This window comes from Panulirus ornatus, chromosome 14, assembly GCF_036320965.1.
Source record: "Panulirus ornatus isolate Po-2019 chromosome 14, ASM3632096v1, whole genome shotgun sequence".
In the NCBI taxonomy this organism is placed as follows: Eukaryota; Metazoa; Arthropoda; class Malacostraca; order Decapoda; family Palinuridae; genus Panulirus; species Panulirus ornatus.
In genome coordinates, this window is record NC_092237.1 from 60,201,758 (window position 1) to 60,227,645 (window position 25,888).

A 25,888-nucleotide genomic window follows, 5' to 3' on the forward strand; every position below is an offset into this window, starting at 1 on the left:
TGATAACTATTGGAAAACACGGACAAACACCAGTTGTCCGTGTTTCCACGGTTATCTGAAGCGGCTGCTGTTGCATAAAAGTTAGAAAAAAAAGAAAATCATGAAATCTTTTATACTGATCACCCGGGCAGAATGCTTTCCTGGTACGCCTGATCGATCCCCTCGCGATCTTTCTTGCTGGAAAACTCATGCTTCCATAGCCTCCGTCGGGCTGCTCAGGTACGCTCTGGATCCTGGAGCGAGACTTTTCTTGTTTTCATTTGTATACATCCAGCGTCTCGTCCCTGGTGTTCCCAGCATCAGTAAGGAGCATGATTCTAAGACCCTGGTCGTGACTGTACCGTGTGCCTTACTGAAATGAGACAACTCTGTCATTCATGAATATCTTGCATAATTTACTCGACCTGCCGCTCCAGTATGGGATTAACTTAATGTTCAGTCTGTTGAACATTCACACGTATATGTCGCGTGCTGCGCTTCAGTCAGTATAATCTTCCTGCTTCCAATCTCTTCCACCAGTTCTGATGCATCGCCACATGAACGCATGCAGTGAACAATCTTTGTGCGTTTTCCAGCTCACCAGTCTCCCCGGCTTTTAAAGGTGATGAAAGTAGACAACAGTGTTGGGGTGAAGAGAGAGAGAGAGAGAGAGAGAGAGAGAGAGAGAGAGAGAGAGAGAGAGAGAGAGAGAGAGAGAGAGAGAGAGAGAGAGAGAGAGAGAGAGAGAGAGAGAGAGAGAGAGAGAGAGAGAGAGAGAGAGAGGGGGGGGTGGGGGCAGGCGTTCGTGAGAGCGACATCAGTGTTATGTTCTCTGGGACGAAGGTTGTGAGTATATGCCGCGCATGTCCTCCTCTTGATGTCCTGGTGTGGTTATCAGAGTCAAGATCGTCTCCTGTGACCCCACTCAAGGGCCTTGCCACACCTCCGACGTAAGAACTCGAACAAAGGTCAGGTCGTCTCTTATGACCCTATCCAGAGGGTCGTGTCACACTCGTGACGTGTGACCTACGGAGTAGGTGAGGTTGGGTGACGTGTCCACACGAAGGGACCTGCTATACCTCCGTCTGACTCCGACATCTCACAGCCTCTTGTACTGGAGCTGCCGTTGTATCCCTCCAATCTCACTAGGCAGCGAGCGGACTGATGCCCCTCTTGGCTGAACGACACCTTCCGTGAACCAGTGGGAAAACTTGCTAGGAAATCGGTGTTGTTGATTCCCGTCATCAACGATTGAGGAGACTACCACACTAGCCTCCCCACTGATGATACGCAGCCACATATTGGATCCTAATCAACGCATGATGTGTGGACGAGGAGGAGCAGAAAGGTCGTCTGAGGTTAACAGTCATGAAAATTTACGAGTATGATGCGGGACTTCGAAGTGATGCAGTCTCGCTCTGGAACTCTCTTACCTTCTCATATCCTTCCCATTAAATACGATATACGGTGTTCGTTTTTAAAAGGCAAGCATTGCGCTCAGAAAACTCTTATATATATATATATATATATATATATATATATATATATATATATATATATATATATATATATATATATATATATGCACTGTATGTACCTAAATGTATATACCCGGATCTGACTGTATGTGATTACATGGGGAGTGATAAGACACATTCAGTGAGGCTGCATCTCTGCCAGCGGCCGAAAAGGAATGAGGTCACGTCAAAGAACTTCCCGCTCCAAAGGAATCCATCATTACCTTGCTCCTGATGAAGCATAACCCCGAAGTTGCACGAGCCTCATAAAAGAGGTTCCGGTTATGGATGATCAATCGCTTCATACATTTTTAACTAATTGTGTTTCCTACTTTAGTGAGGTAGCGTCAGGAAGAAACGGACAACAACCTTTGCACACGTCCATTTTCTCGCTGTCAGGTATACTGTACTAAAACAAAAGCCTACAGTCCACAGCCAAGCCCAGCAGTCCATTCCATGATCTACAATGACCACTTCATATGCTTTGGATTAGCGCACCGATAGTCACACCCCATATACCACATCGATACAATTCATTCAATCCCATACAATTCTCTCAATCTCCTGAATGCTCAGACCCTGAGACATTAAAGCCTCCTTCATTCCATCCTTCCATATCCTTCTTGGTATCCCTCTCCCGTTTTCCCCCTCCATTTATGGACACAGACTCTTTTAGTCGTTCTTCACTCATCCTCTCCATATGTATAAACCCTTTCAGCATTACTCACACCGCGCTTACTGTCACAACTCTTTCTTAGACTGTCTTCCCTTTATGATCAACTCCTCTTACACCATATACTGTTTTAAGCCATTTCATTTTCAACGTGTCCCTACTCTTCCTTTCTGTATCTTGAAACATAACAATCTTTGTCCTTACAGACGTCAACCTCTCCATGCATAAGCTTCTTAATATACCAAGAAACTTGATTCCCTCTCCCACTCTATGACACCCTTCGTCTCCTCTGGTTCCATCCGCTGCCACTTTCATTCTTCAAGACAAAAGCCTGGTCCATACATCCTTTATCATTCCTGAAGCAACAATCACCCTCCACAGTCAGAAGTTCTGTGCACGCCGCCACAATCTTAGTCACTCTACAATTCTTCATTTGCTCCCCGAGCTGTCACATCCATTTGTTCTTGTTCTCTTAACACTATTCCCCTCTCCAAATAATTCTTTTATTCTCTCTGAAGTCTATCCCTACCCTCTCACTTCATACTTCCTTTGCCCTCTTTTACAATTCTTAAACATTCCTTTTGACTTCCTTGTGCTTTCTCTTGTCTCCTCCCAATTACACACACTCCATCCCTGCAAATACCTCTGTTGTCTTTCACTATTATCTATCTATCTATCTATCTATCTATCTATATAAATATATATATATATATATATATATATATATATATATATATATATATATATATATATATATATATATATATTCTAGCATGCTTTAAGCAGATGAACATAATTATAATAATTGAATAATATCAATTCCCTCACACATTATGATTATTTGTAACTGCCTAGGGACCCCTTTCTTGAAAGGATCCTGCACTTACTCCCGGATCCCTTATCTAGGAGTCCCTGAAACTAAGGCTACTCAAATTCCAGTAGCAGGGAAATGGTGGAGTCCTTTTGGAATGAGAAGTTCTTTTGACAAGGCTGTACTTCTTCTTGACAGAGCCTCGCCAAAGGTGACTTTTTCACTCGCAGGTATACCTTCATGCAAGAGGAGTTGTATACCAGAAGTTGTGCTGGTTATGGTTTCCCGTGTACCTCACACATATAATATACACCAAGAGCACACACCCATACATCTAACGAATACACACACACACATGTAATACACAGCCTGCCGCCACACCTACTCAGAAGTCTTACCAGAGACAAGCGATTTCTCATTGTCCATAACTCCTGCAACACAAGCAGAAGTGAAACATATAATTAGTATGCTTGAAAGACCTGACTTCGAAGAAGGAATGAAATCATTGCAGCTTTACTGACAGCTGATTCAATGAAATCCATTTTTTTTAGTGCACTTCATGCAAAGTTGATGATTATCACGCTCTTGAGCAAGATGATACGATCCTTGCGCACGAAGGATACGACCCTTGGGTACGATGGCCTGGCATGTGGCCAGCTACCATACCCAAGGGTCGTTCCGTTGTGCCCAAGGGTCGTACCGTCGTGGTCAAGGGCTCTCCCGTCGTGCTCAAAGGATTAACTTCATCAAAACATGAATGCTTTCCTCTCTATTAAAAAAACACTTGAAAAATGCCAGATTGATGCCAATTTGCAAAGAGGGTAAAAAGTTAAGCTGCTGATGATGTCAATATCATGTCATGCACAGACAATTAATCAAGTTCTTGCTGACTCATAACCTAATGATTTGTAGCCAATAAGGCTTAAAAATGACATTCCAACAATGAAGCTTAACATACTCAAAGCAACAGAGAATATTCACATAGCTCTCCAGGACCAGTTGTGCACTGCCGCAATATTCCTGAATATCAGCAAGAGATTTGACCAAGTTAAATGTACAAAAGCATTATCAATATTACTAGAATTTAGGCCACAGTTGCAAGATGATTTACTGATTAATTATGCAACTGTAAACTGTTGCTTTTAATTGAAAGTCAACTAGCCCAGGGCTTAAATGAGTGATAAATATTCCATAAGGCTCCATTTCAAGCCTAATTCTTTTCACTATGTGGAAAAGAAAACTGGTCAAAGTTATTATCATTACTGATGATACTCTTTTAATCATAAGCCAACAGGAAATACACAACCGTCCATGACACATTCTGGATTGCAATATTTCATTTGTTAACAGACAGACACAGAGGAAGAGGCAGTTGTCTTAGTAAAGCAAGAGTTCAGAGGCTGAAGGTCGAATTAGGGACCTCGTCTGAAAGTACCAGATTCACAGTTGTGTTGTGTTGCCTCAGGGATCTGGCCAAGGGTAACAGATAACATCTCTGGCAGGTAAGCATGACTGTACATGGAATGCAGAACACTGGATGGTAACAGGACATATACAGAAGAAACTCAAACGATAAAGAGAGTCTATAGCTATCCTTGTGTAGCGCCAGGTGAGGCACCGCGGTATGTATTAGAACAGAAAGACTCAGTCGTTCACATGAACCGTTGACCCCTGCGATGTTAATAACCAGTTGAGGTATGGGACGAGGAGCAATCACATCCTCTACACAAAGTTCAGCCACATCTGATCACAGAGTCGATTATCATGTACATAAAACACCGACCAATACCTACACGCACCAACGACTCACACACTCAAGCTTTACAAGTCTAATAGATGACATGGGTCGTATGTATGCTGTTGGGATACATAACGCTCACTGATGCTTCCCTCTGGCGGCAGACGTCGGGAGGAGGAGGAGGTGGGAAAGACATGATGAAAAATACTAGAAATGCAATCCATATAGGATGTGAAGAATCGATTCTGATGAGAGTGTTGTGGAGAGATGCCGTAGGGTAGTTTGCAAGTGACCATGACAAGTAAGGCACATTCGTTCATGATGGGACCACATATAGGATGAGTGTGAACAAGAGAAGGAGTCGGAGAGAGAATTTTAATGATCGTGGAGGAAGGAAAGCAGGAGGGACAGGATGAAAAAAAAATATGAGGGAGAAGGGGGCACATGAGAGACTCTTGCTAAGAAAGGCTAAGGAGAAGCTTAGGAGACGGTGGGACACTGATCTGACAGGAAGGGACGGAAGACAGACTTCGGCAGAAGGGAGAAACAGACTCCGTCTTTGAAGCAGTGACAGGATACCATTATGGACGTCAAAAGATGGAAAAGAAGTTCCAGGGAGGATGGATGACAGAGATGGAATAGGAGACTTCAAGAAGAACGAGAAGAAAATGATGACAGATGGGCTTTGTAAACATTTACTGCACATAGTATGTAAGGACGACCTCCGGGTGTGGGAGGGTCGTGGAAAGGTATAGACGTGAAGAGGATGGGGGTGATGAGGGGTGTTGAGGGCGAGGCCTTTAGGGAAGAGTAACTAAGGACGTCCACGAAGACAAACGAGTCTTCTTTTCTGACTACTTCTTCTGTGTATTTCCCTAGAGGCTCCCTTCCTCACTCACGTTTGACACATGAAAGACATACACACAACAGGATATCATTATAAGTATCATATCTTTTAATCCAACCCCATGACTCTTAAATATAAGGATCCTGCATCTTCGAAGCTGCACTCCACGCTGGAGCAGGGACAGGATGGATTCTTTAGAAGAGACAAATTCATGATCGAGATTGTACTTCTGTACCTTCACTGACGATGATTCAACCTTGTTGAATGTGACTTCTCGCTTGCGGACACTGTAACCCCTTACCTCTCGCTAGCGGAGTCCAATAACACCCTTAATATATATATATATATATATATATATATATATATATATATATATATATATATATTAAAGAGACAGTTATTCAGATCACAGAACAGAAGTGGAACCAATTTCTCTCCACGGATTTAATTTGCATGATGGCAATCATGCAGGGTAGCTGAAACTACACTATCGGGCCCTTTCTCGGATGCTGTTCCGAGTCCGGCGTCACGAGTTCGAAAGTACTTAAAGTCCAGAGCCACGAGTTCGAGTCTAGACTATTGACCCCTAAAGTTCGTGGTACCACACAGAAATCTTTTCCACACTTTGGTGAAAGTTTCAAGCACACTCCGTGCTCGCGAGGGCCCTAGGTGTGATCACAGGAACACACAGATTCATGGTAATGGTGTATGGCACTCCGAAAATCCACACACTGTCCTAGGGTTGTTATTCAGGACGTGCACTTTCCTGGTCCAGCAGTCAGGAAGTTCACCTTACTGGTGAAGCAGCTATGACGTGCAGCCATGAGGACGTGCACAGTGCTGGAGAAGCCGTGAGGAAGTGCACAGTGCTGGTGCAGCCGTGAAGACGTGCACAGTGCTGGTGCAGCCGTGCAGACGTGCACAGTGCTGGTGCAGCCGTGCAGACGTGCACAGTGCTGGTGCAGCCGTGCAGACGTGCACAGTGCTGGTGCAGCCGTGCAGACGTGCACAGTGCTGGTGCAGCCGTGAGGACTTCCACCACCCTGACGCAGCAGAAGTAGGTGACGCCCAAGAAGTTCTTCCTCCGACGGACTCTCTAATTGTTCTGGACCTCAAGTTTGGGCAGTAAATTCAGACAACACATCGCCGAGGACTGTTGTTCCTTCTTTTCTCATAGGGTGTGTTAACAGTTGTCCCTCACTCTATGTCTGTCTCCTTCTCTTGTACTGTCACCGCGTCTATCAGCTTGCCTGTCCTTCCGTCGTCTTCTTTCTCGTCCACTCAGTGACTCACTCACTCCCTCTCTGTCTCTGAATCCAACTGTCTGTATCTTTCCTTTTTCCGTCTCGCTCTTTCCCGTTTCTGTCCATTTATAGTCTCTGTTCCTTTTCCCTCGTTCACCCTAACCTATCCCACCCCTCCCTCTGCCTCAATATTCCAATCCTTTTTCTCCTCCTTCCAACTCTGGACGACCGAGGACCCCTCCACCAGTCCTGCTCCCATAAGCCACTCACGGGGCACCACAGTAACTCACACTGTGGACCTCCGGGGGCCCCAACCCTCTTTGGCTGATCCTCCATTTTTACCTGAATTTCATCTGGAGTTGGATCCAGGGGAGGGACCCGGCCTCCACCACGAGACCCACCGGCGTCCAACGAGCTTCAGCAGCGGTCGCTTTACTGATCAAACTAAGCTGTCAGGGTTAGTGAGAGTTCAAAAACAAAATAAAAATAAAAAACTACCGTTCTAAGAGGGTTCCAGACCCCCCCCCCCCACTCAAAAAAAAAGACAAAATTTGTTAGTCACTTGTGTGGCAGCCAGACGAGGGATCATAATCCAGATGATCCTCTTCTCCTGTAAGATTAGACCGGCAACCCGGGCGGTAGGACACACTAGGCTGTGCCATGTTCATGGTAGCAGAAAAAAAAAAAATGTAAGAAAAAAAAATCATTAAAGAATGTGTTCTCTAAGAATTCTAGAGTGTGTTCTATAAATGGTGGGATGACTCATGTTTGGGATGACTCAGTGTTAAGGGACTTCATATTTAGTCATCGCGAGTCCTCGACGTTCAGAAGGCATGGTTCCTAAATATCAAACTTGACGTTAAGGGACTCGCACCTAAATATCGCCAGCCCTGAATGTTGGAGGTCTGAGCCCTAAATATCTCCAGCCCTCGGGGTTAAGGGCCTGATCCTGGAATATCACAAGATCCTAGTATTAAAGGCCTGATCCCTTATTTACTACCATAAACTCTCACTGGTCTGAGGGCTTTGTCGTACATGGCTTGCAGTTCCGTTACCATTGCCTCTGACGGAGTGGAGGTGAGGCGTAGTTTAGGCGGGAGCGGATGGTCTGCTTGTAGAGGAATCATGTGGAAGTAAATCTGATCAACGCAACTTTTTCCTTTCCAAGTGCGATGACCACAAGGAAAGATTCCGATGGTCTGATACGAAGGAATCCCTTCAAGACGCAGGTGGAGCACGATGACTTCCGCCTCTCGAGTTAACAGGATCAAAACAAAGGATCTGTTGGAGGGAGGGGGACGGATGGGGTTCTTTCACAGAGCCCCTCCCGTGGAGATCCAAGTCGCCTCTCAAACGGGCCCTGTTTACCACTCCAGCACGTTCCTTTCCGTTCCCTTCCTGGGTGAACTGTTCAGTTAATTCTAAAACGTTCCTCAGATGAATTCCTTCTGGACTATCCCCTTCACTTCCCTCCTACCAAACCCTTTGCTATATCCTTTTCAATCCACCCACCTCATCAACTCTCAAGTCTCTCTCTCACGACTGTCAGTCTCCATCCATTAACCCTTTACTTAAAACCCATCCGACAAGCACATTTCAATCTATCCAACCCTTATCCTGGCAACTTTCCAGTCTCTCTCTCTCTCTCTCTCTCTCTCTCTCTCTCTCTCTCTCTCTCTCTCTCTCTCTCTCTCTCTCTCTCTCTCTCTCAACCCATTAATCCCATTTATGGTTCTCTTTTCAGAACGATGTATTGAAGGATCTCTGATTAACACTTCCATGCCTCCGAAACGAAATATAGGAAATCAATGCATAGCCAGGAATGGCCAAGTTAAAGGATGGTTCTATAATGAACGAGAATCAATTACATATATTTCAGTGCACAGGTTATTGCCATTAAGTGGGGAACTGTATGTCCTTCCCTGAGGATATATTATGTATTTAGGATTACACTGTGACAGAATCTTAACTTGAATATATATATATATATATATATATATATATATATATATATATATATATATATATATATATATATATATAATGTTAAAAACATACATTTTTTTCCCTTTTAGAACAGATAAGTTTCCTTGCATTTGTTTTATATCTTTCGAAAAATTGCAAAGAACACTACGATTTGTTATCTATCCTTATAAAAATCATTTCTAGCCTACAAAACACTAGGTTAGTTCCCTTAAACATTTTGTTCTCTATCCTCCCAAAACTAACCAAGTTCCCACAAATTTGTTCTCAGTCCTCAAGAAAAAAAGGGGGGAAAAAAAACTAAATTCCCTTACAGTATGTTCTCTATCCTCTGGGTCACCTCATCCACTACATACAGAACACACTCAGCGGCTTCATGAGGGAAATGCTCCACCCCATGACTCGCCTTCATGACAAACAATATTATCCACCACAGGCACACGCTCCGCAACGCAAAACACACCCCCATCGTCTCTCTACAAATACCTCCTCTACAGAACCTACTGGCCAAATATTTACATTGGGGAACACCTACAGTATCCAAGGGCTTGGCAAATGAGATGGCCTTAGGGCCACGCTACGGTAGGGACAGCTAAGAGCTAAGGCTTCGTCTAGGACCTGATGGTACCATCTCAAGACCCGATGGCATCACCTTGGACCTGGAGGAACCGTGCAAGACCTTTGATGGCACCATCGAGGGCCTGACGACACCATTTGGGGTCCTGGCGACACCGTGTCGGACCTGGAGGCACTATCTAGGACCTGAATGGCACCACCTGGAACCTGAGGGCACCATTCAGGACCTCACAAGAACCATCTAGGACCTGGCAGCATCGTCCAGGACCTTGCAGCACCGTCATCCGGCGTACCTTGGTGGCCTCCCTCAGTATGCAGACTTCGCGGGTCAAGCGCTCGTTTTCTGTGAGCAGGGAGTCGCGGGTCCCCTGCTGACCCTGGACCTCTTTCGCGCACCGACGCTCCGTTTGCTAACAAAAAGCCGGTGGCAGACTTTCAGAGCAGTTCTCTAGTTCTTTAACCTTTTGAGCGCACGACGGGACAATCCTTGAGGTCGACGGTACGACCCTTAGAACTTAAACGGTACGACCTTTGAGTATGATGGCCTGGCCTTTGAGGTGACCTGTGCGAGAGGCCAGGCAATCGCACCCAAGGGTCGTACCGTCGTGCTTGAGGGTCGTACTCCCCCCCGTGCTCAAGGATAGCACCTTCTGTCTCAATAAAGGTTAAAGGGGAAAGTCTACTATAACCCGCCCGATGTAAGGTCAACTTTGAACTCCCATGTGTTAGACGTACTTTTGTCTCGTGGGAATATGCTGAGCCACAGTTTTAAAAAGTTACCTCTCAGACATGAAAGACTTTCGAGGTACGTTACAAAAAAAGAAAAAGGCCCCCTTTGTGTAACTTGAGGATGCCGATAGACGAGTTATATGTTAACACATTACTCCACACTCTCACACATTCCCCTGTGAATCTTCAGCACTGGAACACTGGCGAGAGACAGTGCCGTCCATATTCAGCATATTCCCCGACCGAGACAGAAGTCATTTAACACTAAATCCTCTTAACGTTTAACAAGAGAAAAAGATTATTCATAAAACTAGTCAGTTATTTAGTGAATAATTACAGCATATGACACATCACTGAAATGTATATTGGGGATATGAATAATGAAATTCTTCATGCGTAAACATGACATTATAGTGTTCGTGAGGGTTTAGTTACAACGTGTTGATCACTTACCTCCCGCTCCTGAAACCACAAGACTCGCCTCCAGAACAATACAGGGAAACTGGGGGGGGATCGATCTGTTTCTCTGGCCACATAACTACATCTTATGAAATGAGCATCTGGCAGTTAACCAGATCTAAACAGATGTCATCCAGAACTTGACTAAATACATCACAAAGTTAGTTAGGCAATCTGTTATAAAGTTATTTATGATTACAACCGTTTATGTATCGGCGATGGAAAAGCACTCTCTCGATAGTGGCCCACACAGGCCAGGTGTATCACACACACACACACACACACACACACACACACACGCGCGCGCGCGCGCGCGCGTTAACACCTTGACAATCTTCTAGCCCACCTCCACACCCAGCCAACCCTCACAGGTACAAGCTTATCATTCCACTATCAAACGAGTGATTAGAGAACTCTGGAATCCAACAGACCAAACCGTAGCCACATGCAGTGTGCAACCTCTCACTATCTACCTCCCTTAGATATGCACCCCTTACTGCTCGTCACAACTTCCCCATTGTTACGCACCAACAGGTCTCAGACTAGTCCTGATAATCTTCGAGCCAATGGTTCCTGATGACCTACAGATGTTTGCTCTCACTGATGTTCGACACGGTGGGGCGAACCATGCCAAAAGGGAAGGTTGTCGTGTGGTTAATAGGTAGCATGTGGTGTCATCCCTAACTAAGCCCCAGATGTCCCACCACGCGGACCTGCCAAACCCATACTCCCATTATGCTATGTCAGACCCATGTGACCCCTAGCTAAGGAGCCCTGCTGTGATACCAAGGGACAAGTGTTTGGTGCGAGCCCTAAGAACCAAGATGAGAAACTGAAATGCAGTGAGAGTTGAAGGCTGGTGCATGAGCCACTCCACACAGTGCGGTATACGGAGGAGTTCCTCGTGTGCTGCTCACCTTGATGGTCTCTCTGAGGATGGCTACTTCGCGGTTGAGGTGGTCGTTCTCGGTGGAGAGGTTCTCCAGCTGACTCTGCACCTCGACGCTCAGGCCCCGAGTCTTCTGGTGCCTCAGTTCCTCCTCCAGCTGCCGGACCAACATGGCTTGTTTCTGCAAGGAGAGACGCAAGGCCTTAGTGTTAACACGTTCCCCTCTGGGGCTCGGCGCTGGACGCATATCCCCCCGAGCTGGCCTTCGGGGGCTCCCCAGCAACCCGTCTCACTTCACCCGCCTCCCCGCCAGCCACTAACCGGGTCAGTAGCTAGAGTAAAGCACACTATACTGTGTTGTGGTGGTGGCGGTGGTGTTGCTGTGTTGCGGCTGCACGTGTTGGGCATGCTGTGTCGTGGGGTGGGGTTCGTGGAGAGGGGAGGGAGAGTGTGAGTCGACAGCTGCTGGGTAAGAACAGATAGATATAATCGACCGTCTATCGCATCAGTGCTGTGACAGTACTGCTCCGAGACATTACTTGACAATTCACATCTATAGCATTACTATCAACATTACTACTGTCAGTCTAAGACAATCACTAAACACCCGACACACTACTAACTGATTAGCGAGTGAAAAAAGAAATCCCCATAACTGGAGTTTTTAGTTTTTTTTATTTTACGTGACGATTTTTTTCCAGGGAATGCCGGAGCGTACAGTCGAAGTCCCCGGACACGGGTGGTGCCAAGGGGCCAAGACCCCCACAAAGAAGGGATCTGCGTCTCAGGACGACGAGATTGGAAACACTTTGGTGCAGCTAATCTGAAACAACTGGTGGTTAAACCCATCTACGACAGACGGCAGCTTGTTCCTTATTGAGGTAAAGCGACAGGAGAGTGACTGATGCCTAGGTTACACGGACAGACGGGGGCTGGTGAGTGACAGGGAAGGAGACAGGGAGAGAACTTTTCCTGGATGCGAAGTGGATGATGAGAGAGAGAGAGAGAGAGAGAGAGAGAGAGAGAGAGAGAGAGAGAGAGAGGCGTCAGTAAATCACAGAGAAAAGCATTTACGAAATATTAATTTCACACACACTAAGAAAAAAAAAAGAGTTGCACGACCATATATATAACTACACAACGAAAAGGAAACAAGGGACGATCAAAAGTGAAATGCACCACAAAGACGACACGAAACAAAAACGGTCAACTGACAAATATACTAAATAGAAGATGGTTACGAACAAGAGAGAGAGAGAGAGAGAGAGAGAGAGAGAGAGAGAGAGAGAGAGAGAGAGAGGGAGCGAGAGAGAGAGAGAGAGAATCCATGGACGTTAAGATAGAAACGATGAAACACAGATCAAAAGAAATCAAAGACTGAACAGGTGGCTAAAGATTCTACACAGTGCATAAAAAAAAGAAGCAGAGCTTGAGAGAGAATACGAGTATAAAGGAAATTCAGGAACTGGTGATAAAAATGGAAAGGTCAAAAAAAGACATGTAACTTGGTAAGGTCACCACAACTAGACCAGACCAGTTGATTGAAGATAAAGTAAGATAAAATAAAATGAAAACGGACGAGAAGAGCAATGAAATTAAAGAAAAGCATTTCTTTTTTGTTGTGAGTAAAACAAAAAGAACGAACAAGAAGTCAAACGAAGAGAAGAGAAAAGTTAGGGACGAGTCAGAATGGACTAAACATTCTGAAAATAAAGTAAAACTCTACCTTAACCGGGAATTAACACGGGGAAGTAATAAACGAACCGGGAAGTCGCTGAAATACAAGTAAATGAAAAACGAAATTGAGAAGCCTAGAAAAAAATGGTAAGATATCAAGTCAAAAGAAGGAGGTGGAGGAGGAGGAGGAGCGGCAGAGGAGGGAAAATGAAAAAAAGAAGAAAGATTAGATTTAGGAATTGAGAAAATCTAACAGGGGGATGAAGGGCACTGACAAGTGGGACTGGAGAGGACTATACAGAAATAGGGGTCGTAAGACAAAGAAAAAAGTAGAGAGAGAGAGAGAGAGAGAGAGAGAGAGAGAGAGAGAGAGAGAGAGAGAGAGAGAGAGAGAGTGGACACAGTGTGCTGAGTCGGACAGGTGGTACTCCGGGCGGTCACCGCACCTGAAGGCTGGGCCCTTGGGTCCTGTGGTGTCTCAGCTCCTCCTCCAGCTGCCACACCAGCATCGCTTGTTTCTGTGGAAGACGGAGAAGACGACGTTAGTAGCACGCTGCAGGCGAGCCAGCGAGAGGTGGTGCAGTGTTGGCTCACAGGGTGTTTCGTCTGCACAGGGGGGGTTAGCCCCGCCACGGGCCAGGAGAGGCAGTGTACTCGTTCGAATAACGAAAGTGAGAGTTGGAGGGGAGGGTGGGTGGATGAGAAGGTCTCCTTCCGTGTTGTTACTGGGTAGGGCTCTGGGAGAGTATATCTACCTAAAGTGTTGGCGCGTGTGTCTCTCACCGTCGTAAACCCTGGAAGTATACCTAAAAATGGGGCAGATGTTGAGTTCTCAAGCTTCCAGAGTGTGTGCTGCAAGGCAAACAGTCTATATCGTGAAGCGAAACCGTGCATGTCCTTTGAGTGATATCTTGTGTGTGTGTGTGTGTGTGTGTGTGTGTGAGCTGTCGGTCCCACCTGACCAGCATTCTAGTTGGAGTGACGAGATAGCTTTGTCCTTGTGTGCATCCAGTGTTATCCCGCGTGGAGCTCCCAGTGTGGTGCGGTGTGTGTGGCGTTACCCGTGACAGCCATATTGTGTGGTGAACTGCCCCCTCCGTGTTGAGCCATGACAGGTGAGGCAGATCATGACAGGTGTGGGAGATCATGACAGGTGTGGAAAAATAAGGACAGGTGTGGCAGATCATAACAGGCGTGGGAGATCATGACAGGTGTGTGGCAGATCATGACAGGTGTGACAAATCATGACAGGTGTGGCATGAGCAACAGGTAACTGCACTATAAAGTGAAATACTCTAATGGGCACTAAACATACACAGTTTCAGAGGATAATACATGGAAATGAACGTAACTAATACAATTAACTCAGCTAATGAGGTTAATGTTCCTGGCAATCATACAAAATACTCCAATAATGTTCTAGCATTTGCTACTGGTACCAGACACCATCTATTGTAGGGTCGGGAAAAGGGGCGAGAAGGGGAGTGGACACACGTCTAAGGCATTCATACGATACACTTCATACAGTTCTAGCATCAGGTACTAGTACTACACACCATCTAGGATTAGAGTCTAAGGGGAAGGTTGGGGGGGGGGGGGGGATGGAAAACTTCTAAGAGGGAGGGGGGAGATATCGGGGGTCATGGCCTTCACATACGATGGGGGTGTTCTTTCCCCACACCTATCATCATCGTGGTGAGGTGGGCGAGGGCAGACTCCATGTGCGCATCGTCCACACACGTCCGTGGGCGTAATACTGAATGAAAGCCTTTGAATGAAGACTTCGAGGCTGTATGATGGGTACGGAGACGTCTTCCACCAGCTGTTGAGGTGGGGGTGGTCGAAGACTTCCGAAGTCATCTCTGAGTAAAATTCCAGATCGAGAGATGTGTTTAACCAGTGTTCGAGCTTTTCCACAAAGTGCTTACACATCCAGGAGATATCAAAACAACAATACGAAGTTCTTTTTCGTTATTCATATCGTGAGACAAGGCTGGAAAGGCTCTCGCCACTGTCCATGCATAAATCAACTGCAGTATGCATATTGAAGTGCTGTACTCGATCGCTTTTAAGCATCAAAGTTGAAATCAGATTCAACGTTCTTTCAGTCTGGTGGAAGTGGTGGGTGGATGCGGGGAGGTAGGGCAAAATGTCCCAAATGGGAACTCTGACGAAGGGGTTTGCTGGATGCGACTTGATAACTCAGCACTCGGGGCCATTACCAGTTAGGCAAACCTCCTCCGTCCACTATGTCCACTCCTGTCAAATTTCTATACACTTATGTCCGGTATATCGAAAAAAAAAAAAAATATATAGCATACTGACATATCCTCACCGTTCTCTCTCTAATCAATACGTAATTAGCAAGATAAGCTGCACGGATTAGATTAGGGACATACGATGCGAAGACGCGCTGGGCGGGTAAACCCAGCAAAACAGAACAGAGCGAAATTGTGTGCTGTACAAGGAAACCACCACCGGGGCACGCAAGCCTCACTCCATGTATCAGTCAGTCACAGTTACAGTGGGTGAGAGGAACATGGAGACTGAAGACGACACGTACTCCATTCGACCATACGAGAGAGAGAGAGAGAGAGAGAGAGAGAGAGAGAGAGAGAGAGAGAGAGAGAGAGAGAGAGAGAGAGAGAGAGAGAGAGAGAGAGAGAGAGAGAGAGAGAGAGAGAGAGAAGAATGAAGAACAAAGGCTTTCAGAATGCAGGTACGAGTAAGGATGAAATGGAAGGGGAAAAAAGGGTGGGCGACACAGGAATAAGATGGGGTGCTGTTGCCATGGAAACAGAATTGGATTGAGAGTCCAGTCGTACATAATGCATTTTCTCGGAATTAGATTTACTTTCTCATTGTAGCATCGCTGCGCTCTTGATCAGCCTGCGACCATGGCAGTCTTAACTTTTTAAGTGGATTAATCGCTGCGAAGGCTTCACAAACACCCAGGCAAGATTTTCTTCATCACAGCAGTTGTACGTGGCAAACAGTTGTATGTGACAATCATAACAACAGCTGTACGTCACCATTATAACAACATGTGTAAATGATAATCGTAACAACAGTTGCATGTGACATTTATAACAACAGTTGTATGTGACAGTTATAACAACAGTTGTACGTCACAATTATAACAACAGTTATACGTGACAGTCATAACAGTTGTATGGGACAATTCGAGCCACGTAGATGTTTAACCAATCAGCTCCCGGTACCAGGCTCTGAAGGCTGGTTGTATTCCTCGTTCAAATGTTCCTTTCTTGGCATTCACGCGAAAGCGGCTATTGAGGCACAGGAGGCATTAACATGTGAATACCAAGGGCCGTAGACTGAGTTAAAGATGTGCGGCTGGAGGCGGAATGCGGCCTTATTCCCATGGCAACCGCATCTCTTCTACCTTGTGAAACTTGTTCTTCATGGCATTTCTGTCTCCACAAGTACCGAAGATCTACCTTGGCACTAAGTGGAACACCTCCTTGTTGAGTGATGGAACCTGGAGGGCAGTGTGTGGGTTCGTTTGTTCCGACGAGAGAGAGAGAGAGAGAGAGAGAGAGAGAGAGAGAGAGAGAGAGAGAGAGAGAGAGAGAGAGAGAGAGAGAGACTCTCTGTTCATGTTCAGATCTGTCACAAAGCCTCTTTTTATGTATCATCCCACAAAAGCATCAACAAGGAGAGTCATATCCCCCCCCCCCCCCCCCCGACACCTGCACGGGGCCAGGGCCAGTCCTCTGGACTTTATCAAATACACAGAGTGCAAGTCTGGCGCAAAACATTCATTTCCATTTCACTCTCAAATAATATTTCATTAAAAACACCAGCTTTGTGACAGTTGGCATTTAGCGCCAGCCTGCTTCCGCCCCACCAACTTCCCTTCCATGCAAACGATGCAGGAAATGGTAATTCATCAATACATCTGGACCGTGAAATGAGAATTATTGCATTTTATACATTAATTATAATTTTCACGATTTCATTATCATACGGCATACATCAGCTCTATAGTTGTATCAATGTCATATAACACACACACACACACGAATACACACACATATACACACACACATAAATGAATAAATAAATAACTTTACAAATATATATGTATCAATCTGTGTGTGTGAGTGTGTGTGAATGTGTGTGTGTGTGTGTGTGTGTGTGTGTGTGTGTGTGTGTGTGTGTGTGTGTGTGTGTGTGTGTCATACCGGCTCCTCTACTTCAAAACTGAACCCCGTTAGAGACGATTGTGCCACACACTGCCAATACCTTCCTCGACCTTCCTGCCAGCGTGTACGTCTGTCATTCCTCCCATCTGGACTCTGACGACATACACTGTGTCACTCCAGTGTTACCAATCGTTTCCCTGTCGTGAAGGTGTACAGGAATGTGGAGAACGTTCTTATGTAACGACCTCCCCTGGCGTATGCCTCTCCCTTGTCGTGGCAACGGTGTGCAGCCAGCCAGCCAGCCAGCCAGTGGGAAAAGGCGAAAAGCTGATGAATATATAAGCAGGAACAAAATAAGGGAAGAGGAACAAGTAAGCGCATGACCGGAGCAATGGAAGAGGCGATTGGTACCAGCAAAACGTTACAGAAGCAATGAAGTTGTGGTCATCCAGGCTTACAGAAGTTGTTATGGCATATGCGAAGAACATGCGGGCTAGAGAGAACCTTGTGGGCAATATGGTGCGAGACAAACTGCGAGAGAGAGAGAGAGAGAGAGAGAGAGAGAGAGAGAGAGAGAGAGAGAGAGAGAGAGAGAGAGAGAGAGAGAGAGAGAGAGAGATATGAGGCGATTAAACAGAGATCAGGACATACGAGTCCCTAAGTCTTCATGGCGACACCCAATGTAAGCAAGCAGACAGCAAGAACAAACGCAAAATCGTGAATGTAAAAGTCAAAATCAGTCGAAGATCTGCCTCCTGGAGGGAGTTTACCTGGTGCAGACGTCGGAGGTGCTCCGCGCTTCTGCCGTTACAACTCGGGCTGGCCACCAGGCTGCTGGGTTGGGTCGTTTGGTCGACCAACACTTTGGAAACAGTGGCCCACTGACTCACGTCGCCACCAGAGCCTGGCTGGTCTGGTGCACCTTTGTGAATACTTCTCCCGAGTCTTTTCCTCCAGTGTGCATCATCCCACAGTGTGTCTGATGGCAGCGGCTAACGTGTTGCACAGTCTTGGGCTCGAGATGTTCGAGGTGTTTTTACTGTCTGTGTTTATCGCGACCTTTGGGCTTTGGAGTAATATTCTACGTGCCCGAGTGTAGGATGGGGGCCATGCGTTCTCGGTCCTTTACTGTACCAATACGGATAATGGAATATCTCTGAACACTTTCCGATTCTGCAATTTCTCTCGCCTTGGTAGATGAGGTTAGCACACAGCACGATCGTATTTGAGAGAGTACTTGTGCCTTGCACAACGTCATCGTTCGTTTTTCCTCTCTTGTCTTGCGAGTCCACAAGACCCAACCTACCGCATATTGGAAGACGCAACTGTTGCCTCATTTTTTCTTCGCTGAGGGTAAAGGTCGTCAGGCATTATCACTCTGAGGTCTTTCAACACTGTTCACTCGTGATGCAAGGGTGCCTGTGTCCATCCAGCACGCTGTGTTGTTCTTGATTTCTTCATTCACCCCCAAAGCTGGAGGAGTTAGATCTCGTCCCCATTGAAGTGCATGATACCTTTCGGTGGCCCAGATGAAGCTTTCATAGCTCCTGCTGGTTTCTGTTTTCACGTTGCCTAACCCCACGAAGTCCACCATCTTCAACGCCTTGCCCTCTTTCGAGTCGTCTACTTCACCTGGAGAGGAAAAAGAACTAAAATTCGCTACACGCAGGTATTCCAGCATCCGCAGCCAACAATGCCAGACCGCAGACAGTAATATTCATAAATCTACCTCGTCGTGTTCATCACGCTGAAATCTATTAATACGTGCGACGTCGGGATTCGGACTGGCGCCTCTCTTAACTCGCGAGGCGAAGAGCACAGCGGCCTAGTTAAACGCTTCCGTCAACACGTCTGTCTCTCTCTATATGTTCTCTCTCTTCCCACACCCGCCGCTCTCAGCCAGATCACCACCATGGCTGCGTGGCAGATCTGAATGCTTTTTCTGGGTCAGAACAAGAATAATTAATCACTTAATTTCCTTCGTTAAGCAAGCGATTTACAGAATTTTATTGACAAACAAAATCCACAGTCAATAAAATACCTGTAATGTTTACTTTTGCGCAATATATGTATGTATATATATATATATATATATATATATATATATATATATATATATATATATATATATATATATATATATATATATATATATATTGCGCAAAAGTAAATAATACAAATTTATACCTTTTTGAGAGTAAAAGAGAACGTGAATTAAGCAGAATATTCTTCTCCATCGTTTAAGAGAAAATGAAATTCCAGGAATGATGTACCTCAACAGAAATTAAATTTGACTGGTGATAAAAATGATAATTAAACCGCCATAAAAACCAATAACATACCCGGTCCTCCTTTCACTTGTGGCCGAAAAAACCCAGAACAGAAATGTGTTCCGGGTAACAAAAACTGAAATGATGGCACGAAGTGTGTACATGTTGGGAGTTCGGGGACGCGCCAACCACACTCAAAGAGTGCGTCTTGAGTGCGGCGTCGGGCAGCGTGAACACGCACCCCACCACACTTCCACTCCAGAAGCCAGCATCTCATTTTCCTCCACTCTAAGCCTCCTTCATTCTGACCCCTCCTCTCTAGAGATCTCCACTCCACCCCTGCAGACGTCCAACCCCTCCACTCCAACCTTCCTTCATGACTGGCCCATCGTCCACGTACTGGACACCCTCGGCGTCCTGGCCACTGTGTGCACTCCTCCACATCTCGTTTCTTCCACTTTACCGTCTCTTTACTTCACCTCCTCGACTTCTCCTCCGCTGAAAGCCTCCTGCGTGACCTCCACTCCCTTTCTCCCCCTCCAACCAGACGTTGGGCCCCCTTCCCACGCTATGCATATATCCTACAAATGAAATATGAGGGACAACGTGAGCATTAACAAGCACAAACAAGATACCATCCGACCTTTACACCGAACTAACGTCATCACCTCCAAAGGCTTACCGGAAGCAACGAACAACGTACGCTATGCACGTGTAAAGTCCTAAGATATAAACACGTGTATAACCTTCGTGCGATACACACACGCACAGCTACAGAACTCCAGACACAACTGACAAACCAGAACCCCTCGAGATCAAACCAGACGGCACATTTCTGTCCTATGAAAATATATACTCGGAACGTGAGAGCGCCTCCATAATTGCTGACTTAACAGCCATGCTGGACATTTGAGCGTTTTCACAATTACTGACTCACCAGCCATGCACCACTCATTATAAAAACACCAATAATTGGGATGGAGGTAATTTAGCTCACTATATCTTTTTTGTTCATCCTTTTTTTTTCAACTCTTGTCAAACTTGTCAGGCTGGTCTGAAGGTTATTACGGTGTTATTGGATGTGCCGGCCTGCCCAGGCCCTGGCGATGGATGAGTCACAGGTGGGGAGGGATGGCATGGGGGGAAGGAGGATGAGGAGGAGGAGGAGGGGGAGGAGGAAGGAGAGGAGGAAAAGTTGGAGGAGGAAGAGGGGAAATAAAATCTTTTCCTCTAACATAAAAAAGAAAACCTTCGCACTAAAAGGATGCTGAGCTTTTGAGAACACTGTTGTTCTCTTCGGGAGCCGTGTTGAGCATTCTTTGTTACCAGCAGAAGGGTATTCCATGGAACACTTGTGTTGCCCGCAGTGGAGCAGAGTCAGTGGGTGTTCCATGGAACACTTGCGCATTGCCTGCAGTGCAGCGCAGTTCCTGGCAGTGAATAAGAATGATGAATAATATTGTTTGGTAAATATCTGAAAAAATCTGCATGAAGTTCCAAGGCCCAAGGTGGAACATTCATCATGTTATGAGCAACATAATGTTCTACGCCATATCTTCATTAAGGGGAGTGACTCACGCAAAACTAGGTTTTATGGCATTCGATTGTCTTCAAGATGCCAACGCCCCTCACATCATTGAGATGAGGGACTCAACCCTCTTTATAACGTTACCCCAGAGGCCGACACCGTCGAAAATTCTGCACGTAAGGCGATTCCATGACTCACATTAATACCCATGACTTTGTGTGAACCAAAAAAAAAGGAGTTACGACTCTAAATTGGCAGTTATTTTTCACTAAACTTTCATCGGCTTTTGAAGGAAAAAAGAAATATTAGGTGAAACAAGTTCTCGCTACACGATGAAGTATTTTTGTTGGAAGGTAATTCGCTGTAGCGTCTCCTGGAATGTCGCTACTTTATTGTGGTGTCGTCTTGTCGTGGGTCCTCACCTGTGTGTGTGTGTGTGTGTGTGTGTGTGTGTGTGTGCGTGTCCTACCACACTGCATCCTCTTTCCGTACACGGTCACCTGAGTGCTCATGTCAGTAATGGAGAGAGCGTAGTTATAATACTACCAAGTTAATCATTTTGTTTTAAGAATATATCTTTGCATATATTTCAAGGGTCCACGGGGTTCGAACCCAGCTACATAGGACCCATTCAAAAGTAATACAGTATTTCGGGGCTTAATTCACATTTCAAATTCTGATATCATTATGCATTATATATGCGCATTACATAGCCACTGGCTTGCTGCAAGAGGCGAAATTAACTAAAAAATTTTACCAAGAATTGGCTAATTGTCATTTTGTGTCTATTACCCCTTGAACACGACGGTATGACCCCTTTGAGCACATCGGTACGACCCCTGAACGCAACGGTACGACCCTTGAAAACAACAGTGCGACCCTTGAACACAACGGTACGAACCATGTATACGACGTTACGACCCTTGGGTGTGAAAGCCTGGCTCTTGATCTGACCTTAACTTAAGGGTCAGGTCAAATAGACGTTTTGTTCGCCCAAGTGGTAGAGAGCAAGGTAAGCTAGCCAGTTCCTCTCCTCTCATCTTCTATACAGCGATACATATAGACTATTCCGTGCCTCATTTCTATACAGATGTGATGCACAGAACGTCTCCAACTCATTTCTATGCAGACAGTATGCGGAGAACTTCTATATCTCATTCTATGCAGGGCGAAGACATTATACTTCCGGACTGTGTCATGTGAATACTGATGAAGTCACTGGTAGTTAGGGAAGGAAAAATAAAAGGAAACTGAGGAATGGAGGAAGACAAGACTACAAAACTGAACCTCATTTACAGAGTTTTACTAAGGCGTAACTCCGCTGGAAAGGCGACCTGATGAATCAGAATGTAATCGACGCCAGCGAACAAGTCTGTGGGTCCCTGAAACGCTCTTTATTACGCCTTGTTAACCCTCAGGCGACCCAGCGTCTCGCCTTAGCGGAGAGCGGGTGATGACGTGCTCTTGGTTAACCAGTGTACTCGGGAACTTGATTCTTTACCTCTGTCTTTGTCTCTGCTGGTGGTTGTCAAGAGTGCCCCCCCCCCCCCCCCCGGTGAAGTCACACTCATTACGCTCACTCCTTGATGATATTAATTAGTAGTAACCAGGTGGAGGAGCCCTGACTGGCTCCAGTCTTCCGTTTTTGACTCGAGGTTGAAGCGCTCCGAAACAGACATGGGGGGGAGGCTGGCTGCAGTTCTCACATCGCCACAACTTGATATAATTCATTAAAGATATGGAGACGCTCGACCAGACTGCCATGCAGGATGGCGCTCACAATTCTCAAGTCGTTTATGGTAGGTGAAGTACGTTTTAGGCGTCGCCTCTACATCCTTCGCCATGCATGTCAAGCGACTTGCATTCTCGGAATGTCGCAGCCGAATATTTACAACGGCTCTGGTGTGAGGCGGCGGCGTCGAAGTCTGACTCTCAGCGACAGGAAGGCATCATGGGTTTGGCCGGTGCCAGGCTCTTTAGCCATGGATACATGGGTCAGGGCTGGTGTGTGTGGAAGCTGCAGGGTGTGGCCGCCAGACCCAGACAGCCATCATAGCCCAGCTTAATAGGCCATACCGTGAGGCAGCTCCTCCACTGCATCTCTGAAAGGTATCAGATACCCCAGCTTACTGGTCATCCCATGAAACAGCTCCTCCACAGCATCTTTGAAGGCTTTCAGACACCCCAGCTCACTGGCCGTACAACATGAAACAGCTTCATCTACCGCATCTCTGAGACCTTTCCGATGCCGCCTTTGCCATGTCAAAACATTTCTGGTGAGAGCAGTGGATGCTGTTTGGGCCGCGGGGGGTTACACTGCTTTCTCTCCTTTCGCTGAATGCGCCACTACTTTGCTCTGGGTTTATAACTGGCCAGTGCTGGCCACTCCGGCGAGGATTATTTCTTGTTCGCAATTTTAGACTCAGACTTCGCAGTAATTTTTCAATATACATAATGCCTTTTCATTCCGTCCGCAGTGTAACATACGTTGTCTTCAGCCACAACAGGTAAGGTGCGTCTTAAACACGATGCTGTGATCTCCTAGTTGGCCTGACCTCTCACTCGACCCTTGCAAGTGAGGTCAAAGGCCATGCCATCTCCATGAAGAGTCTTACCGTCTTGCTCAAAGGTCTCCCCGTCGGGCCCAGGGGATTAACTCAATGCAGTGATAAGAGGGTTTGAACGACAAAGATTCACGTAAAATAGAAATAATTCGTGCAGCGAACTCTGATACTTAGAAACACACGCTCACTCAACAGGAAGCTCCCTGTTCTCAAACCTTAACCTCTGAGCTACGATTCTCAAAGGAAAACTACAAGGAATTCCAGGATGGCTTAGCTTCGCAGGTATTTTTCTTTTCCTCCATGCCATGGGTGAGCGGGTGTTGGCCAGCCGCTTGGGAAAGCTATTACCGAAGCACATAACTCCTCCTTCCAATCATAACCTTCGCCACACCACCAAAGATAACACTGGCCACACCGCACCAACTTTTTCCTTCGTATTTTCCCAGTAATTACGCCATACACAGAACAGTGGGCAACTTTTACACTGCAATACCTACACACAGCCTGCCAGGACGTGTGTGTGTGTGTGTGTGTGTGTGTGTGTGTGTGTGTGTGTGTGTGTGTGTGTGTGTGTGTGTGATTGCTGGGTCGGTGAGTCTATCAAAATGTGGAGAGAAAAAAAAAGAGAACATCAAATCATTTGGTATCGCTTGGGACGTCACCACTGAAACCCTCCCCATTATCACAATGGCAGCCACGCCCCCTGCCACCCTCCCAGCCGTCAGAGGTGACACCCATTGCCCCATTAGCTTCCCACTGTCACAGGTGGCAGGCTCGTCACCTTGGCACCCATCTCACCGTCACAGGTGGCAGGCTCGTCACTTTGGCACCCATCTCACCGTCACAGGTGGCACCCTCGCTCTCCCTGACGTTCCCAACGCCTCTCTGGCTAGTGGCACTTTAACCAAACCCCCCTCCTCCCCCTCCTGTTTTCACCCCCCTCCCCTTACCTACTCGTTCTGGCACCCCTCTTGACTCCCTTTGGTCATATCAGGCTGGTCGTAACGCGCGGCAAACTCCCCCTAACACGCCGGCAGTTAGTTTTATAGCTGATGTTAAAGCCATGATGTTATAGCTGGCAGTTTTATACCCTAAAATGCTTTAATTTGCACCGACTACGTTATGCAAAGATAATACGTTACGGATATACACATATGGAGTCAATTTAAGAATTCTACATCAACTGGATTTCTGAATTTACCTAAAAGCACGGAGTGGAATCGACTTTTCAAGCAACACGTGAAGCGAATCTACGATATACATATAATGATCTAGAAATACACAGAGGATCCTCGATACTACGCAATTGGGTTAAATGAGACCGAATATCTACGACCGAACAGAAATAATGGATTTCTGACCTGTTCTGCAGTCCCGGAATGTTCTTAAGAACACTTGAAAATACTGGAAAATGCTGGGGTGTTTCAGGGCCTGAGTCAGAAATATGGGTGAGGCTGGAACAAAAGACAGGCATTGTTTAAAGGCTCGTTTGTACTCTCTAAAGCGCCCGGTCTCCCGTTTTCTTTACACTCACTCATGGCGAACCATTATGGTGTATGGACCGTCGCGGTACGTGGACCGAGATGGTGACCACCAGCAGTACTAACACATCATGGTGATGGAAGACAAGCAGGAGTTCCCCTCGAGCACGACGGTACGACCCATGAGCCGACGATGCGACCCCTGAAGCAAGAAGGTACCCCCCTTGCGGACGATGGCCTGACCTTTGACCTCGTGACCATTAACTAATGGTTGGGTCAACAGCCAAGCCATCATACATACCCAAAGGTCGTGCTCGAGGCGTCGGAATCACCAATGGGGGACCGAACGCACCTGGGGGACTCCTGGGAGACTCATATCACACATGGGGACCCCATAATGGCTTACCATTAGCGGGGCGCCATTATTTCTAGCCCGGCTGCTGTACGGCCCCGCCTGGCTGACCATTGTTGCGGGAGAACAACTTGTCATGCCTTCAAGACGTGGGCCGCTGGACCATCACAATGGAGTAGAGGTGATGGACCGGTGTGTTGGGTCGGTAATGCGTCTCCTGCTGTACCGGAGGTGATGGACCGGTCCGCCGGGGAGCTGCCTCTACCGGACCACACGAGTATTACTCAGACCGAGGCGTTTACGCCCCCCCTTCCCCCCCCGTCCCGAGAACCAAGAAGATGTTCCATTAGAGTAAGTGACCCTAGTGCACCTGTCCCCCTCCCCTTCTCCCCCCTCTCTCCAACG

The 25,888-nt window shown here is 46.5% G+C and overlaps 1 protein-coding gene across 22 annotated transcripts in view; it reads right to left on the bottom strand.

Moving 5' to 3' along the window:
* brp (ELKS/RAB6-interacting/CAST family member bruchpilot) overlaps positions 1-25,888 on the bottom strand; it is a 338,677-nt gene that overhangs the window by 99,365 nt on the left and 213,424 nt on the right. For 13 of the 22 annotated variants that reach the window (XR_011713723.1, XM_071670058.1, XM_071670056.1 and 10 more), the window contains exons 2-4: positions 13,569-13,640; positions 11,474-11,626; positions 9,662-9,778 (exon numbers count right to left, since the gene is read on the bottom strand). Coding sequence is in view for 21 of the 22 variants with exons in the window: in XM_071670058.1 (XP_071526159.1) it covers positions 9,662-9,778; positions 11,474-11,626; positions 13,569-13,640 (342 nt within the window). In the remaining variant the exon portion in view is untranslated. The remainder of the gene's footprint in view (positions 1-9,661; positions 9,779-11,473; positions 11,627-13,568; positions 13,641-25,888) is intronic. The other 9 variants (XM_071670066.1, XM_071670069.1, XM_071670077.1 and 6 more) reach the window with 3 other exon arrangements.